The sequence below is a fragment of the Symsagittifera roscoffensis genome, chromosome 6 (genome assembly GCF_963678635.1).
Source record: "Symsagittifera roscoffensis chromosome 6, txSymRosc1.1, whole genome shotgun sequence".
In the NCBI taxonomy this organism is placed as follows: domain Eukaryota; kingdom Metazoa; phylum Xenacoelomorpha; order Acoela; family Convolutidae; genus Symsagittifera; species Symsagittifera roscoffensis.
The window spans coordinates 22,994,843-23,016,717 of NC_087067.1; the positions used below are offsets into that span (position 1 = coordinate 22,994,843).

Consider the following 21,875-nt stretch of genomic DNA (forward strand, 5'->3'; position numbering starts at 1 on the left):
TCGTGGATATCTTTCATCAGCTGATTCCTCTCTCGTTTGAATTGTATGTCGGTTCAAACGAAGTTTTCAGAGAAAACTTTCTTTCAATCGTGCATTACGCACTTGATCAGATGAGAGGAGACACAGCTGTAATGAATCTCCTCAAGAACTATTCCTGGGTTTCGACAAAAAGCGTGGGTGGTCACGTAGAGATGAAGAGACCTTTGGAGCTCGTGAATCCGGACTCGAAGATCGCCGAATTTCTTGACTTCACTGGCAGCTTTTTTCCATGCGAAGGAATGAAGCTCACAGAAGATCACATGGAGTTCATGAGCGCTAACTTGGGTCTCAACAATCTCCTTCTTCCCTGTGATGCACTAAACTGTACTGTTCAAAACATGAACACCATCGACGATTTTCAAAACCTTTGTGATCGAATGCAACAGTTGTTAGCCCACATAAATTTGAACGAAAGTTATTACGCAGATGAGAGGTTGAAAAAAATTCTTGCAGATCATTTAAAAATTCCCATTAAAATATCAGGTAAGTCCCTTTTTCATTATGTTTAATTGAAAAAGAAAGAAGTTACTGTTGCCATACAATTATAATTGAGCAACTTTTTTTGCCAATACACCGAAGCAGCTTTGACTTTTCTATAGTATCTGGCTGCTGAGCATGCAGAGCAGATTGTTCCGACCAGTAATTGAAGCTAAAAAACAACTTATTTTTTTGTTCCACCCACTTTAGTGTGGAAAAAATTTGGATTACATTCCACTCTTCTAATTCAGTTATGAAACAAACCGCGACCGAGTATAAAATTTCAGGAGATGCACTTGTGATTAAATTCGGTGCTAGAAAAATAAAACGTCAAGACATAAGGAGGACAAGACATTAAGACGACATGACATTAAGACGGCAAAGGAGAGTTAAAACGTAAATTGAATTGTTCGAATTTAGCCAAATTTTATTTCTCAGAAGGAAAACTATCGAAGAGTTTGTGCTGTTGTCTTAAATTCCCACCAAAACGGTTGTCGCCTTAACTGCGGCCGTCTTATTTGCCACACTGCTGAAAAAAATTGTTCAATTGTCATAGATTCGAACAAAAATCCGATAACTGGTCGAGTAAAAAAGAGCTGTCATCGTAAAAATTTATCCTTGTAATACGCAAAACACACGCACTCAGAAATATACATCCCACTCTTTCAAAAATGCCTGTGTTTCTTAGAAAAAGGTACACATTTATCCAGGTTTGCAATGTTTAAAACATGTTTAAAACACGTTAAACACAGTGTTTAAAACACTGAATAAATTAGTGTTCAAAACAACTTCCCCTGATTGTTAGATTTTCTTGTGTGCTTTGAATAACTGAACTGTATTCATGGAAAAGTTTCCTCAGTGGTTTTTGTGAACGAGGCATCGAACGTGCCGGGAAACGGTAGATACTACTGAAAGTGAAATGAAAAGAGCACTCAACTAGAAAAAGTACGGCGCACAGACTGCATATAATTGCATTGTTTTTTTTTGTTTATACAAACATATTTAGAACGTTTTAAATATTTTATGTTTTTTTTACTCGAAACATTTTTTTTGCAACCTGCATTTATCTTAACAATTAATGAGAAAAGTAGCGGGTATGAACCATAAAAGCGGAGAAGACGCCGCCTGTTTTGATTGTTCCTGGTTATTACACTTGCTAGAGCAAGTGTCTTTTAATCGAGCACTAGGCTTTACGATTAACAACATTTCTTACAAATCTTTAACCTGATTTCTTATTTGACCGTAACAGTTTCCAGGTTCCTTCTCATTTGGCCTAGAAGAAACGCCGTCGTTTTTGCACCCTAAGGTCTGAGTTAAAAATTAAAATATTGGACTTTTTGTTTGCTCTAATTTTGTCCGCTTAGTTGCCACCTCACGGGTTTTGCTTTCGCTGCAAGCAATTTTCGCTGTAGTGGCAAGTCCAAGTGTTGTTCATTGTAGTTTCAAGGGGGAGTTCAAACTTTTGAAATACTTTTTCATAAAATGAATTCTTTGGCTCGACTAGTGTCTGCTTGAAGATTGTCGACTTAGTTGCCATATCACAGATTTTTCTTATGCTTGAAGCAATTGTAACTGTAGTTGCAAGTGCAACTGTTGTTCATCGTTGTTTCAGGAGGGACTTAGATTTTGAAGACTTTTTTCTGAAATCATTTTTTCGGCTCTTTGTGTGTCTACATCATGATTGTCGGCTTTGTTTCCTCTTCGTAATTTTTGTTCCGTTGCTAAATTAAAAGTTGAATGTTTGACATGTTTCGAACATCTTTCGAACCATTTGAAAATTAAGTTTTCGGTAGACATAATTTTTCAACATTTCGTATTTTCCAGGCTTCTTATGTTAATGCTTCTTTTTATGTTTGTGTTGTATCGCAAGTGGTGCGAAACTCCGCTTCGCTTCTGTGTCAGACCCCACAAGTTATTCCACTGCTCTTGAATTCATTTTAAATTTATGCACGCGTGGGATATATAATACAAGAAATTGTGCAATAAGGTTTCCCCTTTTCAAGAAAAAGTTTTTGCTCACGTATTGGTGTGGAACTATGGTCTAGGGTGGGTTTTTTGTTTACTCCTTGAAAAATGTGATACCGTATTGAAGCGTTTTACGTAGCTATTCCAATTGCAAAACAGACATTTTTTCAATTAAAAATCTCAGTAACTTAATTAAAAGTTAAAAACCCTCATAAAACTACTATGACAAGACAATTAAAATACCAAAAAGGATTAAGAATATGGTCTCAGCTAAGCCAAACTACTATTAAAAGAGCTGATGGTTGATGGTGATGAACTATCATCCAGATAAAAATAGGTATTCGAAATTTTTTCAACTAAAATATCTGTGATTCCTTGGATATCGTTTGGGATATCTCCTTGACTCTAAAACCAGGAGCAGATCTAGGGTTTTCTCTAGGGGTCGGTTTTCAAAAAAAAAATCGTCGGTTTTTATCGGCCTTTTTTTGCAGACTAAATTGATTTTCTGAGCTTTCCCAAATCAATATAGAGACTCTATTTTGACCAAATTTTCTGCGTTGCAGTCAATTTTTAGAAAAAAAAACGCCAAAAAAGACACTTTAGGCACTTTTTTTGGAAGATGTTGACAAAAAAACGCGTTTTTTGGCGCGCGCTTCCTCCTCTATAATTAGTATATAGGGGCACCTTTAGAATCTGGATAGCTTAAAAGAGTAGCAAAGTGGACCCTTTGGACCGGCACGGGGTCGAATGGCTGAGGGGGTTCCCTGAGTCCGCCCCCTGCTTAAAACCCTCGACAATATCACCTCCGACAATTTTAAATTTGCTATAGGTAGTCGCTTTTCTTGAAAATGTGAGCTGACTTTGTGCATGTTTAAGGTCGATACATGAGAACCTTATAATTTTTTGTGACACCTAATTGTTATCTATTAATTCAAACAGCCTCAGAATTTACTAACTGTTTCGGAATATCTCGTTGTTGAGGACTTCTGAATTTAGGACTTGTTTATCAGACTCAATTTTTGCAATGGTTACTATTGGTATAGTTGATATAAAACTATCTTAGAGAATCTTCAACAATTAATCGATAAAGCTTAAAACTGTGCAAAGAAAGTAGATCTGTACAATTTTTTTTAGCTTGATGTGAGTGTAAGGGCTTATCAACATATGATATTCTTATTAAATTTAAAATAATAATAATTACAGTGATTCGAGGATCTATGAAAAACCATCCAGCCTGTCTTAGCGTACTTAGAGTCTTTTTCTCTTATTTCTAGTCTGAGTTATTTTGTTGAGCTAAGATCATTTTTGCTACTCAAGGTCGTTTTTTGCGTCTAGAATTGCTCGTGGTTCCATTATTGCAGCCGTAATCGGTCAGGCCTGTGGTAGACCTAGAGCTAGAGGTCAAATGAGAGCTCGTCCTCACACACTATTATTAACATGGCATGGGATCGAACTCACGATCTGGCGAATGAGAAGGTCATCCATGAATATTTCGACTATTTCTTTCGGTTGTCCATCCAACAGGTTGTTTCGCAGCGTCTGTCTACTTTTTTTGCTTGATATCTTGGTGTTGCCTGCAATGTTTTGCAAAGTCGCCCCTATTGCCGCAACTATTGTTTTTTTCTCTCACGGTGGGCGGACCAACAATTATTTCTTATTGAATTGTTGTTCAAGGTTTCTATATTACTGAATTTCCAAAATAGTTGCTTTTCTTCGATATACTGGTATTATCGAGCTATAAAAACTTAAAACTTTTTAAAATTTTTCCAAAGATGAGCTCCCAGCTCCAGAGAGTTCCAAACCCAGAGTAAATTGACTGCGACATAAAAAGTATTTGGATAAATTGACTATATACCGAAAGAGTCAAGAAGATGGTTCAAGCTAAACTAAGCTACTGGGTAAAAAAATAAATATATTCTATCAAAAAATGTAATAGCAACAATTTTAAGAGATCCAGAAGCAAAATTATACGCAGTTTTGGCGGCACCTTTTGACTTCACAATGCTGCGAAGATCAAATATAAAATTTCGCTTTCTTAAAGTTTGTTTAATCAAAAGACATGATTGCCTATTTTTTTCTCAAAAGCATATCAGATTCAGTGGAGTAGCTCTATCATTTCATTTGAAAGAACAATTACAAAAAACTTTTGAGGTTAAATTTCCATTTTTTGCAATAAGCAAGAAGATGCTAAAATGGTTCTTATCTTTAGCGATCTTTTTCGTGTAACGCTATTTTTTTGTTCAACCCTTTCAGAATTTTACTTTGCAACTCATTATTTATGCAACCATTGAAAATGGGGAGGGAATTTGAATTCGGGTGTGCAAATTCAGGTACCAAAAAATCATGGTTCGAGTGAAATATCATTTCAAAGCCCATTCATTCGTGAATCGAACGAAATTGAAAAATTTTCAAACATTTTTCCCAGTGTTGAGAAAAACCAGTTCGAAATTTTTAATTTCTCGTCTAATTTCGAGCGGGTAAAGCAGCGAGCATGCTAATTTATGCTTAATATAGGCCGTTTAATTTTTTTATGCCCAATTTTAGTTTCACTGGAGTAATTTCGTTTTTGGAGTTTTTTAACGCCATTTTGGAAATAAAAAACTTGAATTTGTTTTTGTTTTTTTTTGTCTATTCATTTTTCTTCAAAAACTGTTGTCCAGTTTGCTTTTTCTACGAGGACTGTCGAATAGGCCTAAGTTCTTGTTTTTCCTTCAGATGCTTTTATCACGCCCCGAAGAAAAAAAAAACGACACTAGTTTGAATTTAAAAGAAAAAAACTTTTTTTTTGTGTTTTTAAGAGACTATGGTCGAAACATTCTGTGCTACCTGCACAGCAGTCGCCTATACTTGTTAATTTTACTTCTCTGCAAAATTGAGAAGTTAGGAAATTACCTTTCGTGTACCCTCCCAGCTCTTTTCATCTCAATGGCATGTTTCATAGGATTGAAAAATTGATAACGTGGCAAATTTAGGATTTAATCGAAAGCGGAAATGACTCGGCACAAGATTTTTGTGTAAAACTAACTCAAATGGTCTCTGGTGGTAATTGGTAATCAATCACAAAAAACGGCGTTTCGCAAAAAGTCTTAGAAGCTTCTCTTTTGTATTCATAATCATTGGTCGACAATCTCCTACCAGTGAAATTGGATTTTTTTTTTGCTTCAGAAACAAAATTTCAAAGATCAGAACCAACCCAGGTATATCAGGTGGACTCAAAAGTTTTGGTGAGCTATCTTCACCTCACATGTGATTTTACAATCCTTGGAATTACCCGAGACTCTTTTGTTGACAAAACACTGAACATCTTCAAGTCAATTCCGATTTGCGATGTCCTGGAAAATTGGCGTCTTCTTGTGGCTGACAAGAACAAAACGTTCAACAGTAAATGTGAGGAGATTTTATGCATTCTTCGATACCTTCAAAAAGAATCGTCATTGCAAAGACGCGAAACAATTGCCCAAGTATCTAAAGCTACTACTACATCGCCGCTCTTCCCTTCGCACGTACAGGGAAAATTCTGCTTCGCTTCACAGATGTGTCTAAATCAGAATCAACCGGTATTTGAGTGCACCTTTTACCGAATTAATTCATATCTGTGCAACAACGATGAGATATCCGTTTTTCTTCAGAACTTAGGCATCGCACAAGATTTTGAACCAATTTTTTATAAAAGTTTTTTCGAAAATTGCGAGTCGATTGAAAACGAAGTACAGGCGATACAAGTTAGAGATATTTTGGAGTATTTGAGAAGCCATAAAGAAAAGGTTGGAAAATTGCCGGACGATAATGACAAGTTTCGAAATGTTGAGGAGTTGTGCTTGAATGATTTCCAGCTGAAAGAGTCATTGACTGAAATCAGCCCCCTGCACTGCCACAGAATCATCCCACACGACTTGGCTCGCTTTTTCGGAGTGAAGACAAAGCGAAACATGCTAGAGACTATGAGCAGTGACCCCTCGTTCGAGTCCTTCTCACAGAAAGAGGATTTGTGCAACCGGCTGTACCGAATCACCTCTAACTACTCGAATCCTATGGACATATTCAAAGAACTCATCCAAAATGCAGATGATGCGCGTGCCTCGGAAATTCAATTTATCCTAGATGACAGAAATCTTCCGAAGCAACGAGTGATCAACGATAACTGGGAGAAACTCTTGGAACCTGCCTTGCTAGTGTTCAACGACGCTTTCTTCACAAGTGATGACATCAAGGGAATCAAAGACCTCGGCAGGGGTTCCAAAGGTGATGATGTTGACAAAATAGGACAATTCGGAGTTGGTTTCAACTGTGTATTCAGCATCACAGACCATCCTTGTTTTCTGACACAAGTAGATGGACAGGGACCTGGAAACATGTGCCTTCTGGACCCTAGTTGCCAAATAACACCCCATCAAGGAAAGAAAATTAACATCAATCAAGATCTACTCAAGAACTTCCCAGATTCTTTTGGATGTTTTCTTTCTCAAAATCGGAAATTGGACGGCAGAAAAGGCAAGACTATGTTCAGACTACCGTTGAGACAAAAGGAATCTAGTTTAGGTAAAGTGGCTCCAAATTCTTCTGAGATGTATGAAAAGTTGCAGCAGCTAGCTGCCAAAGTGCCTGAGTACTTACTTTTTTTGCGAAATATCAAAACCATCAGAATTAGTCGAACTAACCCTGCCGGAAACTTGACAGAATTAGCCGCATTTTCGAAAAACGTTGATAAACTATCCGCTGAATTATCAAAAGTTCAAATCGATTCCATTTCAAGTCGATCAAAGAAAGTCAGCGAATGGCTTCTAAATGAACGGGAAATTTTATCCCAGCAGATTCCAAGTATTGTTCACCGATCTCTCCTCCTCCGCGATTTGAAACTAAGAGAATACGGCGCCGTGGCCTTCCCCTTGTTTTTAGACGGTAGCCTGAAGAATACAGTTCCAGGGGTGTACTGCTATCTTCCAATAGAGGAGGCCTCCGCCCATCTGAGGGATGAGACTGTGGGGATTCCAGTGGTAGTCAATGGACAATTCTTCCTCGACGAGTCCAGACGCATGCTCAGTCTGCAACCACAGGAGCCAAAAGGTGCCTGGAACATACATGTGCTGCAGCACATAGTAGGGCCTGCTTATGGTGGGTTAATCAGATATTTCACGTCTACTATTAGGAGGCAAATCGCCCCAGATGATTCGATTCACTATTTTTTGTCGATGTTGCCTAAATTGAGAACCTCATCCCAACTAGCACCGAAAAGTATGCAGTCGAATTTGGGGTACTACATCTCACTGGGAATGATGCGCTTTAATGCAGAATACGCATGGATTCCGAGGGTAAACATCGACAGAAAAATTGTTGATTTTTTGAATCTTGCCTCGATTCGAAACTTGATGGTGAGTAATGGTCAGTCTAACAATAAAGATTTCGTTCTGTACAAGATCTCTTCGGCGCTAGATATTCCTCTAACTCAAATCGGACCCGAAAATGTCAAATGTTGGGCCCAAGTTGGCATCTTTATGACATCATTGAGTCCCAATGACGTCATTTCAAAGCTGGCTGATGCGTATTTTCAACCAACCAGAATTGAAGAAACTGCATATGAGAATTCCTCCAATCTAGTAGTTTTTCTTAACTGGAGCAAAAAAGAGTTGAGTGCTCACCCTGATCCGAACAGTCTGCCCATATTTCTGTCTGCCAATGGAATACTTCAAAGAAACACTGCTAATAAACTCTACAGTAGTGCTCTGTCAATCGCAGATATTTTCCCTCAAATCAGAGACCGAATTTTGGACATTGATGTTGATAGATGCCTGCGCTCTTTGGAAATTGCCTGCAACTTGAAAGTTGACGAATTCTTCGCTTACATAGCAAGTCATTTTAAACAAATACTTGTCGACCAACTAGTGTGTTGGAGTCAAGTTACGGGAGAAATAAATGAGCGTTGGGTGCGCTTGGTTTGGGATTTCCTAGCTCATCACCAAAAGGAGATATTGGAAGGATTCCGGGTTGTTTTGGAAAAAATGTCTATCCTTCTTTGTTCTGACAAAAGGGGTATTTTGAAGTTGATGCCTCTTTCAGTGTCCACAGATTACGTGTTTGCATCTTTCCTGACCATAAGAATTGGCACAGTTAGTATAAACACTAAAGACTACTCCTGTTTCTATCGAATATCCGACGAACTGAACCACTTTGGGACCCAAAGGAAAGCATTCGCATCGAAGTTTATAATGCCGTCAATCCTAACAGTGGAGCGTCATCTGCACATACTGCATGTTATAAACAAGGAGAACCAATTTGATAAATTTTCTGAAAGTGAAAGAAAACAGCTTTACTCGTACTTTCGAGACTCTTTCTGCAATGATCGGTCAATTTTTCGAACTAATGAACTAGACAAGCTACGGCAATTGCCAATTTTTTCGTTTGTAAAATCAACATTTGGATGTCAGCCGTTGTCAGCCTTCAGCTCCGTAGTTTCAATGTCGCCCGATGTACCACTAGTTGGTCTAACCCTAGCTGAGAATGAAGCAAACATTGTGTTTGTCTATAAAGAAGCGACGATTCAAGGCGCTGTTTTCCAGGAAAAACTTGGAGTTGAATCAAGATCAGTTTCTGAAATTTACTCCATTTTCATCCCAAAATTCTTTTCTCAAATGAAGAAAAACGAAATGAAAACCCATTTTCAGTATTTAGAACGCGAACTTTTCATCATGAAGCAAGCTGATCGGAACTTGCTGAAATATGCGTTAGAAAAAACTCAAATTCTTAGCGACGAGTGTGGTAATAAAGTAGCTCTTGAAAGCGTCGCCCAGATTGAACTTCGAAACATGGTCGGATATTTAGTGCCGATTACCGATTTCAGCGCTGTTGGAATCGTTAAAAATGGAAACGTGGATAAATTGGTTGGAGCTTATAAGTTCCCAGCAGTCTCTGCAATCGTTTTGAACTGGAAAATGTTGATTGAAGATTCTTCAAAAGAGTTCGACCTGAAATGCTCCGAAATTCGCAAAATAATTGATTATCTAGCCAGAAATGTAGATAAGGGTCCATTTGAAGAAGTTGCGGATGCATTGAGAAAGCAAAATTTGCTTCCTGCTAACGACGTGAACCAGTTCTGTAAGAGTTCTTCAATTTGTCTGAACGAAAATGCTCCAATTTACAATGGTCACCTTTACCGAGTTAACTTCCTGATTATAAAAGGATTTCAAAATTTAAACAAACAATTTCTCAGAAATTGTAAGGTGGTTGATCATTTTGCGCCATCTGAGTACTCGGAGTTAATTAATAGCTTGCAAACAGTCGAGTCTCCTGAACAAATTCAACAAATTGTGTCAATTTTGTTGTTTATTTGTAAAGGTGATGCGGATATAAGGCAACTCCCCGACACTTATTCAATAATGAGGCCAATAGACGAACTCTGTTTAAACGACCTGGAGTTGAGTTCGAATGCCTTGGAAGATAGTTTGAATTTCTGCCACGAGGCTCTCCCGCATCAATTGTGCCAAAACTTTGGAGTGAAGACCAAACGAAGTAAGTTGAAAGAGATGAATAGTGACCACAGTTTCGAGCGCTTTTTCCAGAGGGAGGACATCAACAAACGACTGGCGAGAATAGCCGAGAGCTACTCTAACCCCATGGATATCTTCAAAGAGTTGATCCAGAATGCAGATGACGCCCAGGCCACACAAGTTCATTTCATTCTAGACCAAAGAATACTGCCTGCTAAACATGTCATAGACCATGGGTTCGAAAAGTTGTTGGACCCAGCGTTGCTGGTGTATAATAATGTCCCTTTCAAGACATCCGACATTGAAGGTATTCAGCGTGTTGGTTCGGGATCCAAAGGTGACGACGTGGAAAAGATCGGTCAGTTCGGGGTGGGGTTCAATTGCGTGTACAGTCTGACTGACTTCCCTTGTTTTCTAACCCAAGTTGACGGTGTAGGTTTGGGAAATTTGCTTTTACTGGACCCTCAGGGTGTTATAATGGAAATGGGTGGGTGTAAAATTGACGTTAGTAGCGATACGTATATGGAAGTGTTCAAAGATAGCTTCAATTGCTTTTTGAGAGAAAACGAACAAATGGACGCTACAAACGGTGGCTCTATGTTCAGGTTCCCATTAAGAGTCAGAAGATCAAAATTGGGCAATTCTGCACCAAAATTAGGTGAAATAGAAAAGAAAATGAACGAGTTCTCGTCAAAGATTGCAGAGTACCTTCTCTTTGTAAATAACATCACGTCAATCAAGGTTTCAGTTATAAAAGAAACGGGAACTATGAGATGCCTTGGTGCCTTCTCGAAAACTTTTTCTGGGGACAACGAAATCGCCCTGAGAGAGTTCAGGTCTCACACGAGACAATTCCTATCAGTCAGTTATCAGCATGAATTGCTAACTAAACGCAATATTATTTACAATGTTGACATCATTGATGACATACAGGGCAAAAAAACTGCAGCCTGGATAGTTTCTGAGCAACTTGGCTCGGAGCGATCTGTTCCTGACATTATCCGTGAAAGCACTACTGGAAAATACAAGATCAAACAACACGCTTCGGTGGCATTCCCCTTGTTTTTAGACGGTAGCCTGAAGAATACAGTTCCAGGGGTGTACTGCTATCTTCCAATAGAGGAGGCCTCCGCCCATCTGAGGGATGAGACTGTGGGGATTCCAGTGGTAGTCAATGGACAATTCTTCCTCGACGAGTCCAGACGCATGCTCAGTCTGCAACCACAGGAGCCAAAAGGTGCCTGGAACATACATGTGCTGCAGGAAATAGTAGGACCAGCCTATGCTAAAATTTTGGAGCAGTTCATTAGGGATTGCATTAGCTTGAGAAGTTCTTTCCAACTGCAAATTTTTCTGGACAAACTCCCTTGTTGCAGAGATGAAAATCTAACACTTACACCCTCGAACAACGTAGCTTCTTTTGTTACCAGAGGATTTCTATGTGAGATGAACAAATTTGACTGGATTCCCTGCATGAGCTTTGAGCTCGAACTGCTTGATTTTGAAGCAGTTACTTGCGCTAAAAACTTTTCTTATCTCATTAGTGATCATCTTTATCTCATAAGTGATCATCTGAGCTCTTCGATATATAGGACATCTCAAAATCTCGGAGTGAAAATAACGCAAATTCCCCTAAAATACACAATAGTCTGGGCATGTTACGGGGAGCCTCTATCAAAACTGACACCAACTGACATAATTGGGTTGCTTCGGAAGCTTCCGGACAACCCTTTAAAAATCGAACAGAGCGTGTTTAATAACGTGCAGAATCTTGCGGTATTTCTCAATTGGAGCTCCGCTGAACTGCTAAAATTAAGTTCTGCTGACGACTTGCCAATTTATTTGACAGCGGACGGATTTCTGCTAAAAAATTCGAGTATCCAGTTGTATAGCAGCGCACTGAGTGTCGCCCAAATCTTCCCCCAACTGAATAACCGAATTTTGCATCATGAGATTGATCAACTGCTGAAGAAACTCAAAATCACATGTGAAATGAGCCTGGAAGAATTTCTTGATTATTTGAAAAAGCACAAGCCAGAATATTGTCAAAATAAAGTGATTAAGATTAATCCCGGGGAAATTTACCAAGTGTCGAGAAGGGTGGAGCTTATCTGGAACTTTCTCCATGCTCGCATTAACCCTGATGTCTTAGTCACAGACAGCATATTTGACAACTTTTCGCTTTTGTTGTGTACTGACAAATATGGATCAACCTTCCTGCGGCCAATTTCTGCAGGGAAAAATGACACTTTTTTAAATTTTTACGTGTTGTCGTTTGGTTCAGTTAAAATACGCACAGCAAAATACAGCGGACTTTATAATCTCGTAGATAGCTTGAAAGACGAAGACTTTCCAAGGTCAAAGCTAGTAGCATCAGCTGTTCTTTCTAAAGATTTACATATCAAGCAACAAATAATGATACTATATTTGATCAAAGATGAATTTGACTTCAACAATTCTGAACGCGAACAACTGTATGAGTACTTCAAAAACGTTTTCCAGAATGATACTTCGAGCATTGATCAAGATTCAATCAACTATCTGAGAGAACTCCCTATTTTTGCAATTATTCCAGACCAAGTTGATAACTTACTTCCAGACCAAGTTGATAACTTACTCTGTGTGTACTCGGTTCCCAGAGAAATTCCCAGACAAGGACTGAACTTGTCTGCTTCAGTGGCTTATAAATGTGTAAATGAAGAAAAAACCCCAGAAGCGATAGAATTCCAAAAAAGACTAGGAATAACAAATTTCACAACAACCCAAATGTATGTTGAGACGATCATTCCTCTTCTTTTCGAGCGATTTGAATTCGAAGATTTGAGCGTTCACCTGAATTTTATCTCCGAAATTCTCCCTCGATTAGACATAGATAACCAAAAAGTCATTCTAATTTGCTTAAGCCAATGCAAATTCATCCATGCCAATAACGACGACAAACGAGAACCGAAGTACTTTTACGATTCGAGGTGTCCTTTGTTTCCAGCTTTTAAGGACGGCGATCAGTTGTTGCCTCGGAAATATTTCAAGTTTCGCGACTTGTTATCAAAATGTGGGTTCAATCATAAAGTCACGGAAGAAGATTTCTGGGATTTTATCCCCCGTCACAGTGCAAATCCGTCTCGGGAAAACAGTTCAAGAATATTAGATCACTTTTTAAAGTCTTTCAGTGATCTTAAGTTGTCCCCGAATGAATTCTCCAAAGTAGGACGTCTCCCTATTTTCGAAACACACAAACATGGATACCAGAAACTCAGCGATGTGTACCTAAACCAACATAAGATTCTTGTTGAATTTGTAGAGCCTGTTCTGAATTCCGACACCAGTGGCCTCTTACAGGCGAAATGTACCCACTATAAGTCCTTCTGGCAAATTTGGCTCGATCAGGAGAATTCCGGATTGGAAAAGAAACCTACAGCAGCCATTGTGCTGAAAAACTTGGAGAAGTTAATTCAATGTGAGAGCCTAAACGACTCGAAAATCTTTGAGTGCTTGCGTTTCATTACTGAAGAAGCTTCAAGCGGTAGTCAAGTGGATAGAAACATTCTTGAAAAACTGTCGTGCATTCCATGTGTCAGAAGTGGGAATGGGAAACTCCTGCCACCTCGTCAAATCTGTAAATCGATCGAGTGTCTTAAGTGGCACCGTTTATTTGAAGGTCCAAACATCAGTGACCAAAATCATTGTGAGTTAGAAACTTACGTAAATGAGCCTTCACCTTTGTTTATGGCGGGATGGGATCATCTTCAGATTTTGGGCGCAACGAAATCTGTTACACTTCAGCAAACTGTCTTTGCAATTCATCAGTTTTACGGCGTAGTTATGACCGGTGATATTTGGAATAAAAATCCAAACTCCCTGAATCGTTTCTTTTGGTTAAAAGATCATTTCGAAGAGCTATTGGTGAAAAAACCATCTGATTTGTCATCGCTGAGTAGCGAATGTCCGTTATATGATATCACTATAGAAGGTAAACTGGTTGACATAAGCGGTGCAGTCGTGATAGATAAACCATCACTTTACAGGAGCTTGCAAGAGAGCTCTCGTGGAACTGAATCTCACTTTCAGGATGACTTCACGAGACTCTTTCCTGATTCATCAGTTATCGATGTAAACTCACTGTATGCCGAAACCTTGAAATTACTGCCTGCACCACTACGGCCAAAATTCTTCTCTGAAATTTGTCAAATCGAAATTGATAGCAGTACTTTTGAAGAATCGAACTCAGCAGCTGAACAGTTCCGTTTGAAGCGAATCTCAGCGAAGCTCCAAAGTGACCTATTTATTGAGAAATTGGCGCATGTTTTGGAGCACCGAGAGAAGCTCGTCCAAAACTATCTCTCACAAAACGAGTCGAGAAATCACAAGAAATTTGAAACCCAGAGATTGGCGTTTTTGAAGAACTCTATGCTGCGTCCAGTAAAAAGACTGAATTTTCGATACACAATTGATATCAACGGAAGAGAAATGAATGGAATAGTGGAGAGGGAGTTTGAATACCGAGAAAATCCAAATCCTGAAATTTTTTTCACCTTTCCTGATATCACAAGCGAACCTCAATCACAAGCAGAGGCAAAGAGATCAAAAGAATTGTTCAAGGAAATCACAAAACACCTATTTGTTCCCGAAAAACTCGATTGTTACCAATTGGACACAAAAGTAACTAATTTTTTGGCGAAACTCATTTTTGTCTGTCAATCGGAAATCGAAGAGCAGGATTTGCTCCACAAGTCTAACATTCCGTCGTTTAACCGAGTTTCGATTGCTCAAGACCGAGGAGACTTGCTGGTCGGAAATATTGTTCCACTCGCTTCTTGTGCGCTGATCGATTACAGCCCCGACCAAAAAATTGTATCTGGCGAAATAGTTGCAATTCAAGAGAATTCTGATAACAAGCATGAACCAGTTTTTAAATATGCAAAGTACGTCGGCGAAGTTCAAGATAGTAATGATTCTTCAGATCCTTCCCTCTTTCGAATCCAAGTAGACAGGGACACCATTCTAAACTTGAACCCAAAACAAGTATTTACTTTCCGTTTTAAGCTGGACACTGGTACAAATGAGTCACAGGAACCATCTATTGACGAAAACACCGAAGAAGAGCAATTTGAAAGCGATATGATGAACATTCGGCAGATTATCTGGACTGCGGTTACATCCCAGAAGCCTGGAGAGCGCTTGGATTCCAACATGGACGACCTGGAACGTCGCCTTCTACAGAGTTATCTGCGAAAATATTCAAGCCCTGACCAGCAACAAAGACTTATTAGAGTCGTAAGTGAATCTATAAGAACAGAAAAAGAAGCGCGTAATTTTGAGCCAGTGGCTGAAGCTGGAGACGCGAGTACAACAACAAGTCAAACTCAACAACCCGAACCTGATATGGAAGTAAACAATTTCCTGGAGTTGAACTTTGAACGGATGAATCGAGAAATAAATGCTCATACCGAGCAGTTGAAGGTTCACAAAAAACGGAAAACTCACGGTAGTTTTCACACCGAATCCTTTCGGAGACCGCAGTCTTCATTGAATGGTCGAGGAAGTTTTTTTGATTCATACTTAGGAATACAATTCCACATCAAAGCACTGGCCCAACCACAACCAAACCCAACTCTGGCTAAACTCTGGCTCAAACAAGCCACGGAACACTGGATGTTCCTTAGTGGAAAGGTTGAAGAAGACGGCGGCACTAATCAAGAAAGTCATCGAAATTGGATGCTCGAGATTTCCTTGAAGGTAAGTTTTTTTTTAATTTATAAGTCAACTGAAAACAAGCAGGAGGGAGGGTGCAGTTTCTGCTTTGTTAGTAGCGTAAAATTTCTTGCTGTTTTCCAGGATGTTAGAGGAGTTGAAACTCTTCATTAAATAGGTATTAATAACTGAAATGAGCCAGAGACAAATGAATTACATGATTGACTGTATAGTACTGCTCTCTCACATCGACTCCCTAGGATTCTTCTAATTTTTGGACGCGGATCTGTTCCTTTTCATACGCGAGGGAGTATGGAATCACAAAAACTAGCAAATTTTAAAAGGAGCTTTTAGCGTTGATTATTTTGACCATTGCTATCGGTGTGAAAATTACGAAATAAATCTGGAACAAGCGTCAAAAATTTTTACTTCATTTGCGCTCATTTTCCCCGTATTTGCAAAGAAGCAAGGGAAGGAGGCAGTCAGGAAAGTGAAACTAAAACTTTATTTTCAAAAACTGGTAATTCTTTAACGAGAACTTAGAAAATTTGATTTTTAGTTTTTTTTTCAGCTGACAAAAGCAACAGCATCAGAGGAATAAGGCAATAAGGTTTCGAGGCTAGTTTTCTCAGCTATAACAGATGGCTGATAGTATCATAAATAACAGTTACTCATAACAAAATTTCTTTTTTTTCAGAATTCAAAAGTTTCCATAAAAAAGAGAATTTTAGACTCCAGTCGTGGTTTTCTTTGATTATATGTCGATGTTTTGTCCCAGCAACGAGAGTTCACAGTTGCGAAAATGCTTTGGTCCATATTTTTTCATTTCCATTGGAGTTTGTGGAAAGCTTTAATTTTTTTCTGTGAAAATCATCAAGTTACAGCTTCAGCTTAGGATAGCTTTAAATTATATATGAAATTTAACGAAGCTTAGCTGTTTTTTTAAACTAATCTCTGATCTTTTGTGATTAACCAAGTCTCAAATCAGGTATGACGTTTAAGGTGATTGAGAGCTCTTTGATTGTATTGACCTATATGGAAGATGGAAGCAGCAGTATGTCTATCTACGATCGATTCCAGGGCAAAAAATTAACGGAAACTGCCTTAGAGCTGATTGCTATCTTGCGAAATCTTGATTCTAGTAGTTTGAATCTCAAACTAGATGAGATCAAAACAGTTTTGAAACAACTGGGCGAGTATAACAATCTTCATCGACCCGATCAAGGTCAAAATGAAACTTCAGGTGCACTGGTTAAGCCAGAAGACGTAGAACAAACAATAAAGTGTGCTAAAAAGATGTACGAGCTGGCCCTGGAAAAGAGTTTGGCCGCAGGGCTGTGAACTAATGAAAACACTTCAACAATAACTGATTATTATAGTTGAAACTAAATAAAAGAAAAATACTGATTTTATATGCTGAGTTTGATTAAACCAGCCGAAAATGTATAATTAGCAGAAAGATTGTTACAATTTTTGCGTTTAAATTAGCGCAGCTTTTTCTATTGTTGCCTAACTGTTATTTAACTGAAGCAACATTTTCGGCTGCTTATATCTTAACTGACATGGTTCGGCTGTTTTACATACCTATATTTACTATACTTCTTGTTAATATTATCTCATGACTTGTTTGTTGAAAAAAAAACTATCTATTTTTTATTTGAATTTGAAACCAAGTTTAAGCACCAATGTTTAATCTATGACCGAACATTCATAGCCCTGTCACTGTTTTAAAATTGGGGTCAGTCTCGAAATATTGGTGTGAAAATTACGAAATAAATCTGGAACAAGCGTCAAAAATTTTTACTTCATTTGCGCTCATTTTTCCCGTATTTGCAAAGAAGCAAGGGAAGGAGGCAGTCAGGAAAGTGAAACTAAAACTTTATTTTCAAAAACTGGTAATTCTTTAACGAGAACTTAGAAAATTTGATTTTCAGTTTTTTTTTCAGCTGACAAAAGCAACAGCATCAGAGGAATAAGGCAATAAGGTTTCGAGGCTAGTTTTCTCAGCTATAACAGATGGCTGATAGTATCATAAATAACAGTTACTCATAACAAAATTTCTTTTTTTTTTCAGAATTCAAAAGTTTCCATAAAAAAGAGAATTTTAGACTCCAGTCGTGGTTTTCTTTGATTATATGTCGATGTTTTGTCCCAGCAACGAGAGTTCACAGTTGCGAAAATGCTTTGTTCCATATTTTTTCATTTCATTTAGAGTTTGTGGAAAGCTTTAATTTTTTTCTGTGAAAATCATCAAGTTACAGCTTCAGCTTAGGATATCTTTAAATTATATATGAAATTTAACGAAGCTTAGCTGTTTTTTTAAACTAATCTCTGATCTTTTGTGATTAACCAAGTCTCAAATCAGGTATGACGTTTAAGGTGATTGAGAGCTCTTTGATTGTATTGATCTATATGGAAGATGGAAGCAGCAGTATGTCTATCTACGATCGATTCCAGGGCAAAAAATTAACGGAAACTGCCTTAGAGCTGATTGCTATCTTGCGAAATCTTGATTCTAGTAGTTTGAATCTCAAACTAGATGAGATCAAAACAGTTTTGAAACAACTGGGCGAGTATAACAATCTTCATCGACCCGATCAAGGTCAAAATGAAACTTCAGGTGCACTGGTTAAGCCAGAAGACGTAGAACAAACAATAAAGTGTGCTAAAAAGATGTACGAGCTGGCCCTGGAAAATAGTTTGGCCGCAGGGCTGTGAACTAATGAAAACACTTCAACAATAACTGATTATTATAGTTGAAACTAAATAAAAGAAAAATACTGATTTTATATGCTGAGTTTGATTAAACCAGCCGAAAATGTATAATTAGCAGAAAGATTGTTACAATTTTTGCGTTTAAATTAGCGCAGCTTTTTCTATTGTTGCCTAACTGTTATTTAACTGAAGCAACATTTTCGGCTGCTTATATCTTAACTGACATGGTTCGGCTGTTTTACATACCTATATTTACTATACTTCTTGTTAATATTATCTCATGACTTGTTTGTTGAAAAAAAACTATCTATTTTTTATTTGAATTTGAAACCAAGTTTAAGCACCAATGTTTAATCTATGACCGAACATTCATAGCCCTGTCACTGTTTTAAAATTGGGGTCAGTCTCGAAATATTGTATTTCGGTAGTGATAGAAAATTAGTTGCGTTAGCCTGCACAAGTCCATCTATCTTTTAAAAAATGAAGAAGCTTGGTTAAATCGTAACGAAACTCTTGGCTGTCTCAGCAAATTCTGGCCAAAGAATCTTGGAACATATCAAAGATTCTTCAAGAAAGTTCAAAGAAATTTTGAAGAAAAACAAAGCAAAATTTTGTTGACGATTTGCGACGAAGACTATTTTAATTTCAACATTACGATGCCGAACTGCTTTTTGTGAATTGTAAGCGAAATCTGGAACAGATCAAAATCAGTTTTGTTGCAGCATTTGTTTTTTTTTCTCTGATCTTCTCTGCTATTTTGGAATCCACAAAAAGTAGCTAAAAGACTACCGCTTAAGATTGCTCCTAAAGTAGGCAAATTTGCGGAGCCCGCAACAATATTTGCGGAATCCGAAAGCTTGTCGAATCCATAAAAATAATTATTATTATGTATAATAAAATTTAGCTGCTGCAGTATCAGCAACTGTGCGGAATTTGCAAACTAAGGGAATTCCGCCAATTGTAAGCAGAACCCGCAAAGTCTAAGTGGAGTCCGCAAATTGTAAGTAGAAACAGCGTTTTGTTTGCAAACTCCAGTTATATGTGTAGTACCGTTTGAAATTAAATCTTTTGTTTACCAATTGGTCACAAGCATGTTCAATCTCAATTATTGCTAAGTTGATCAGCCACCAGCTGAGTTACCAAACGTTCGATCACATTTCTTGTCCCCAATTTCGATCGCAATTCCTGTCAAACTGACAAGTTCTATATCTGTTCTTATCAAACGCCCAAATTCAAACTCAATATTTTTTGAACACGCAACTTCGAAATCAAGCCCTACCAACTTACCATCAACTTTGATCTTAATTCATGCAAACTTACAAGAAACTTCGATCTCTATCGCTGTTAAAGACCCAACTTTGATCTCAGTTCCTGTCAAACACACCATTTTGATCTCAATTCCTGTCAAACACCCGACTTCGACCTCAATTCATGACAACTTACACTAACTTCGATCTGCGATCACAATTTATGTCAAACACCCAATTTTGATCTCAGTTCCTGTCAAGCAGCTAACTTCAATCTCAATTCCTGTCAAAAACCCAACTTCGATCTCATTTCCTGTCAAAAAAAACAAATTCGATCTCGATTCCTGCCAACTTAGCTCAACTTCGATCTCAGTTACTGCCATCTGAACAAATTGGACTCAACCAATTCGTCCGCTCATTTCAACTCAATTCAATTAAAAATAATCCGTTCAATTTGGTCTTATTTCAAGTTTTTCAAATTTCAAAACCGGAACATAAATTCAAAATGCAAAGTTTTCAGGTAATTTTTCGTGCCTCTTAAACTAGCTGTTGATTCAGCTGTAGTCCACAGGAAAAATTACTGTAGCAGCAACAGTTTATCTCATTTCATTTTGAGCTGTCGTTACATCCGTTGTTCAGGTTCTCCGTAGGAACAGTTTTGACTGGCCCACAAACATTTTAGACCATAATACTGAATACTGCATACAAAAAAGATTATGACAAATTACAATACGGTTGAACTGAAAAGCGGAAACAAGCATAAAGAGTTGCAAAAAATGTTCAAGTAAATCTTTCCAGGTCATAAAAACAATCTATTTTATGTCGAAATACCCCTCAGAATTTATCCTAGACGGCATATCTACCTCGGCATGCATTTATATGGCATCAAATTGTGCTCGTTAGGAAATCACTGACCTCGTTCAGCAGTTTGAGAGTTTTGTTTAAAGTGTCCGGCTCACGTTCGTTTTTTTGCCGGCAACAAATACCTTTTTCCTCAATCACAGAATCTCAAAATTGATTGCATCCTAAAGGTCCTGAGATTATGCGCTCAAAAAATTCTAGCACCACATTATGTGGTTTTTCAGGTTACTGGCTTAACTGGAACCATAAAGAATGTTAGCTCTGTTTTTTTTTCATCAAGCCAACGGGTCTTCTTACTGCTAAAAAGACAGCAAAAGTTTGGCTAATTGGCTGAATAAAGTTACTCAGATTGCAGATAATTTTGTTGTAGAAACCAACAAACAAGGGATTTAGTTAACTTTTTTTAAGAAAAAACTTCGAAATTGGTCACTTTTTGATAGAACTCAATCTAGCAAAAGCTCAAGTTTACGTGCAATCGAGGCTGCAATAAGCGATTTGGAACTTTTATCCAGCGCGCAAGATCATCGATCCTAGCGATAATCACAAAATTTCAGAGTCAGATGCAACCAGTGAACTGTAATATAAATGGTCAGAATATCATACGTAATCGATGATAATATATACAGGTAATGAGGATTTTGCATGTAATCAATTAGTAGTTAGTTATACGTTGATGAACTAAAAGATATATTTCCCTCCATTACACCGTTGATGCATGGCACGAGGTTCAACGCGACTCAAGACGATTCAAAATATGCTCCTGGAATTTTTCTTCCTGTTTAAGTTTTTTACCCCTGGGCTCTGACGGTTTTTGTTTGAGTCTAGGTTTAGCGGATTCATCATGTGACTCGTTTCATAAACTGGAGTATATCTACAACAAATAACTCACTATATGCTATAAATGATATCAAACCACATCGCTAAAGCCTTTCAACGTTCTCATTTTTCTGGACTGCAAGAATGTGACCTATGAAAAACATCTTTTCAGACTTTCAATGTCAATTCTCAAATTAAAACTTTTTATCTTAAAATTAAAAAGTTTTGGGGCGCAGTACAGCCCTGCCAACCATCAAACTAAAATTATCCTTCAACGTCTTATCCTTAATTCAATGTAATTCGTTTGGTCTCCGGGTAATACATTTTTTTCAGAAAATCCAAAAAATGGTAATAAGGATTCCGTTTTCATTCAAATTGAGAGCCAAACTTGGAACAAGCAAAACTAGTTAAAAAGTGTAATATGCCAAATTTCAGCAATTTTGCAGTCAAAAATGAGTGTTTAGACAATTGTGGCTCGTATTTTTAGTCTGAAACTGTAAGATTCGCCCGGAAGTACATACCGACGGAAAAAACTGATAGAACTTAAAGCAAATGACTCTTCACAAAATAGAATTTTACGTGA

At 37.9% G+C, this 21,875-nt stretch overlaps 2 protein-coding genes across 3 annotated transcripts in view; both read left to right on the plus strand.

Annotated features, from left to right (window-relative positions):
• LOC134848652 (sacsin-like) overlaps positions 1 to 40 on the plus strand; it is a 20,257-nt gene extending 20,217 nt beyond the window's left edge. Inside the window, exon 3 of the mRNA XM_063866169.1 lies at positions 21 to 40. Coding sequence (XP_063722239.1) covers positions 21 to 40 — 20 coding nt within the window. The remainder of the gene's footprint in view (positions 1 to 20) is intronic.
• On the plus strand, positions 4 to 17,103 carry LOC134847730 (uncharacterized). 2 transcript variants are annotated; one of them, XM_063864923.1, is made up of 3 exons: positions 4 to 522; positions 13,264 to 15,698; positions 16,656 to 17,103. In XM_063864923.1, exons 1-3 carry the CDS (start codon positions 111 to 113, stop codon positions 16,992 to 16,994), a joined length of 3,186 nt encoding a protein of 1,061 aa, XP_063720993.1. In that variant the 5' UTR covers positions 4 to 110; the 3' UTR covers positions 16,995 to 17,103. The 2 variants fall into 2 exon arrangements, with proteins under 2 accessions (XP_063720993.1, XP_063720992.1); XM_063864922.1 differs by lacking the exon at positions 4 to 522 and having other exon boundaries at positions 12,711 to 15,698.
• Positions 17,104 to 21,875: the final 4,772 nt, after the last annotated feature.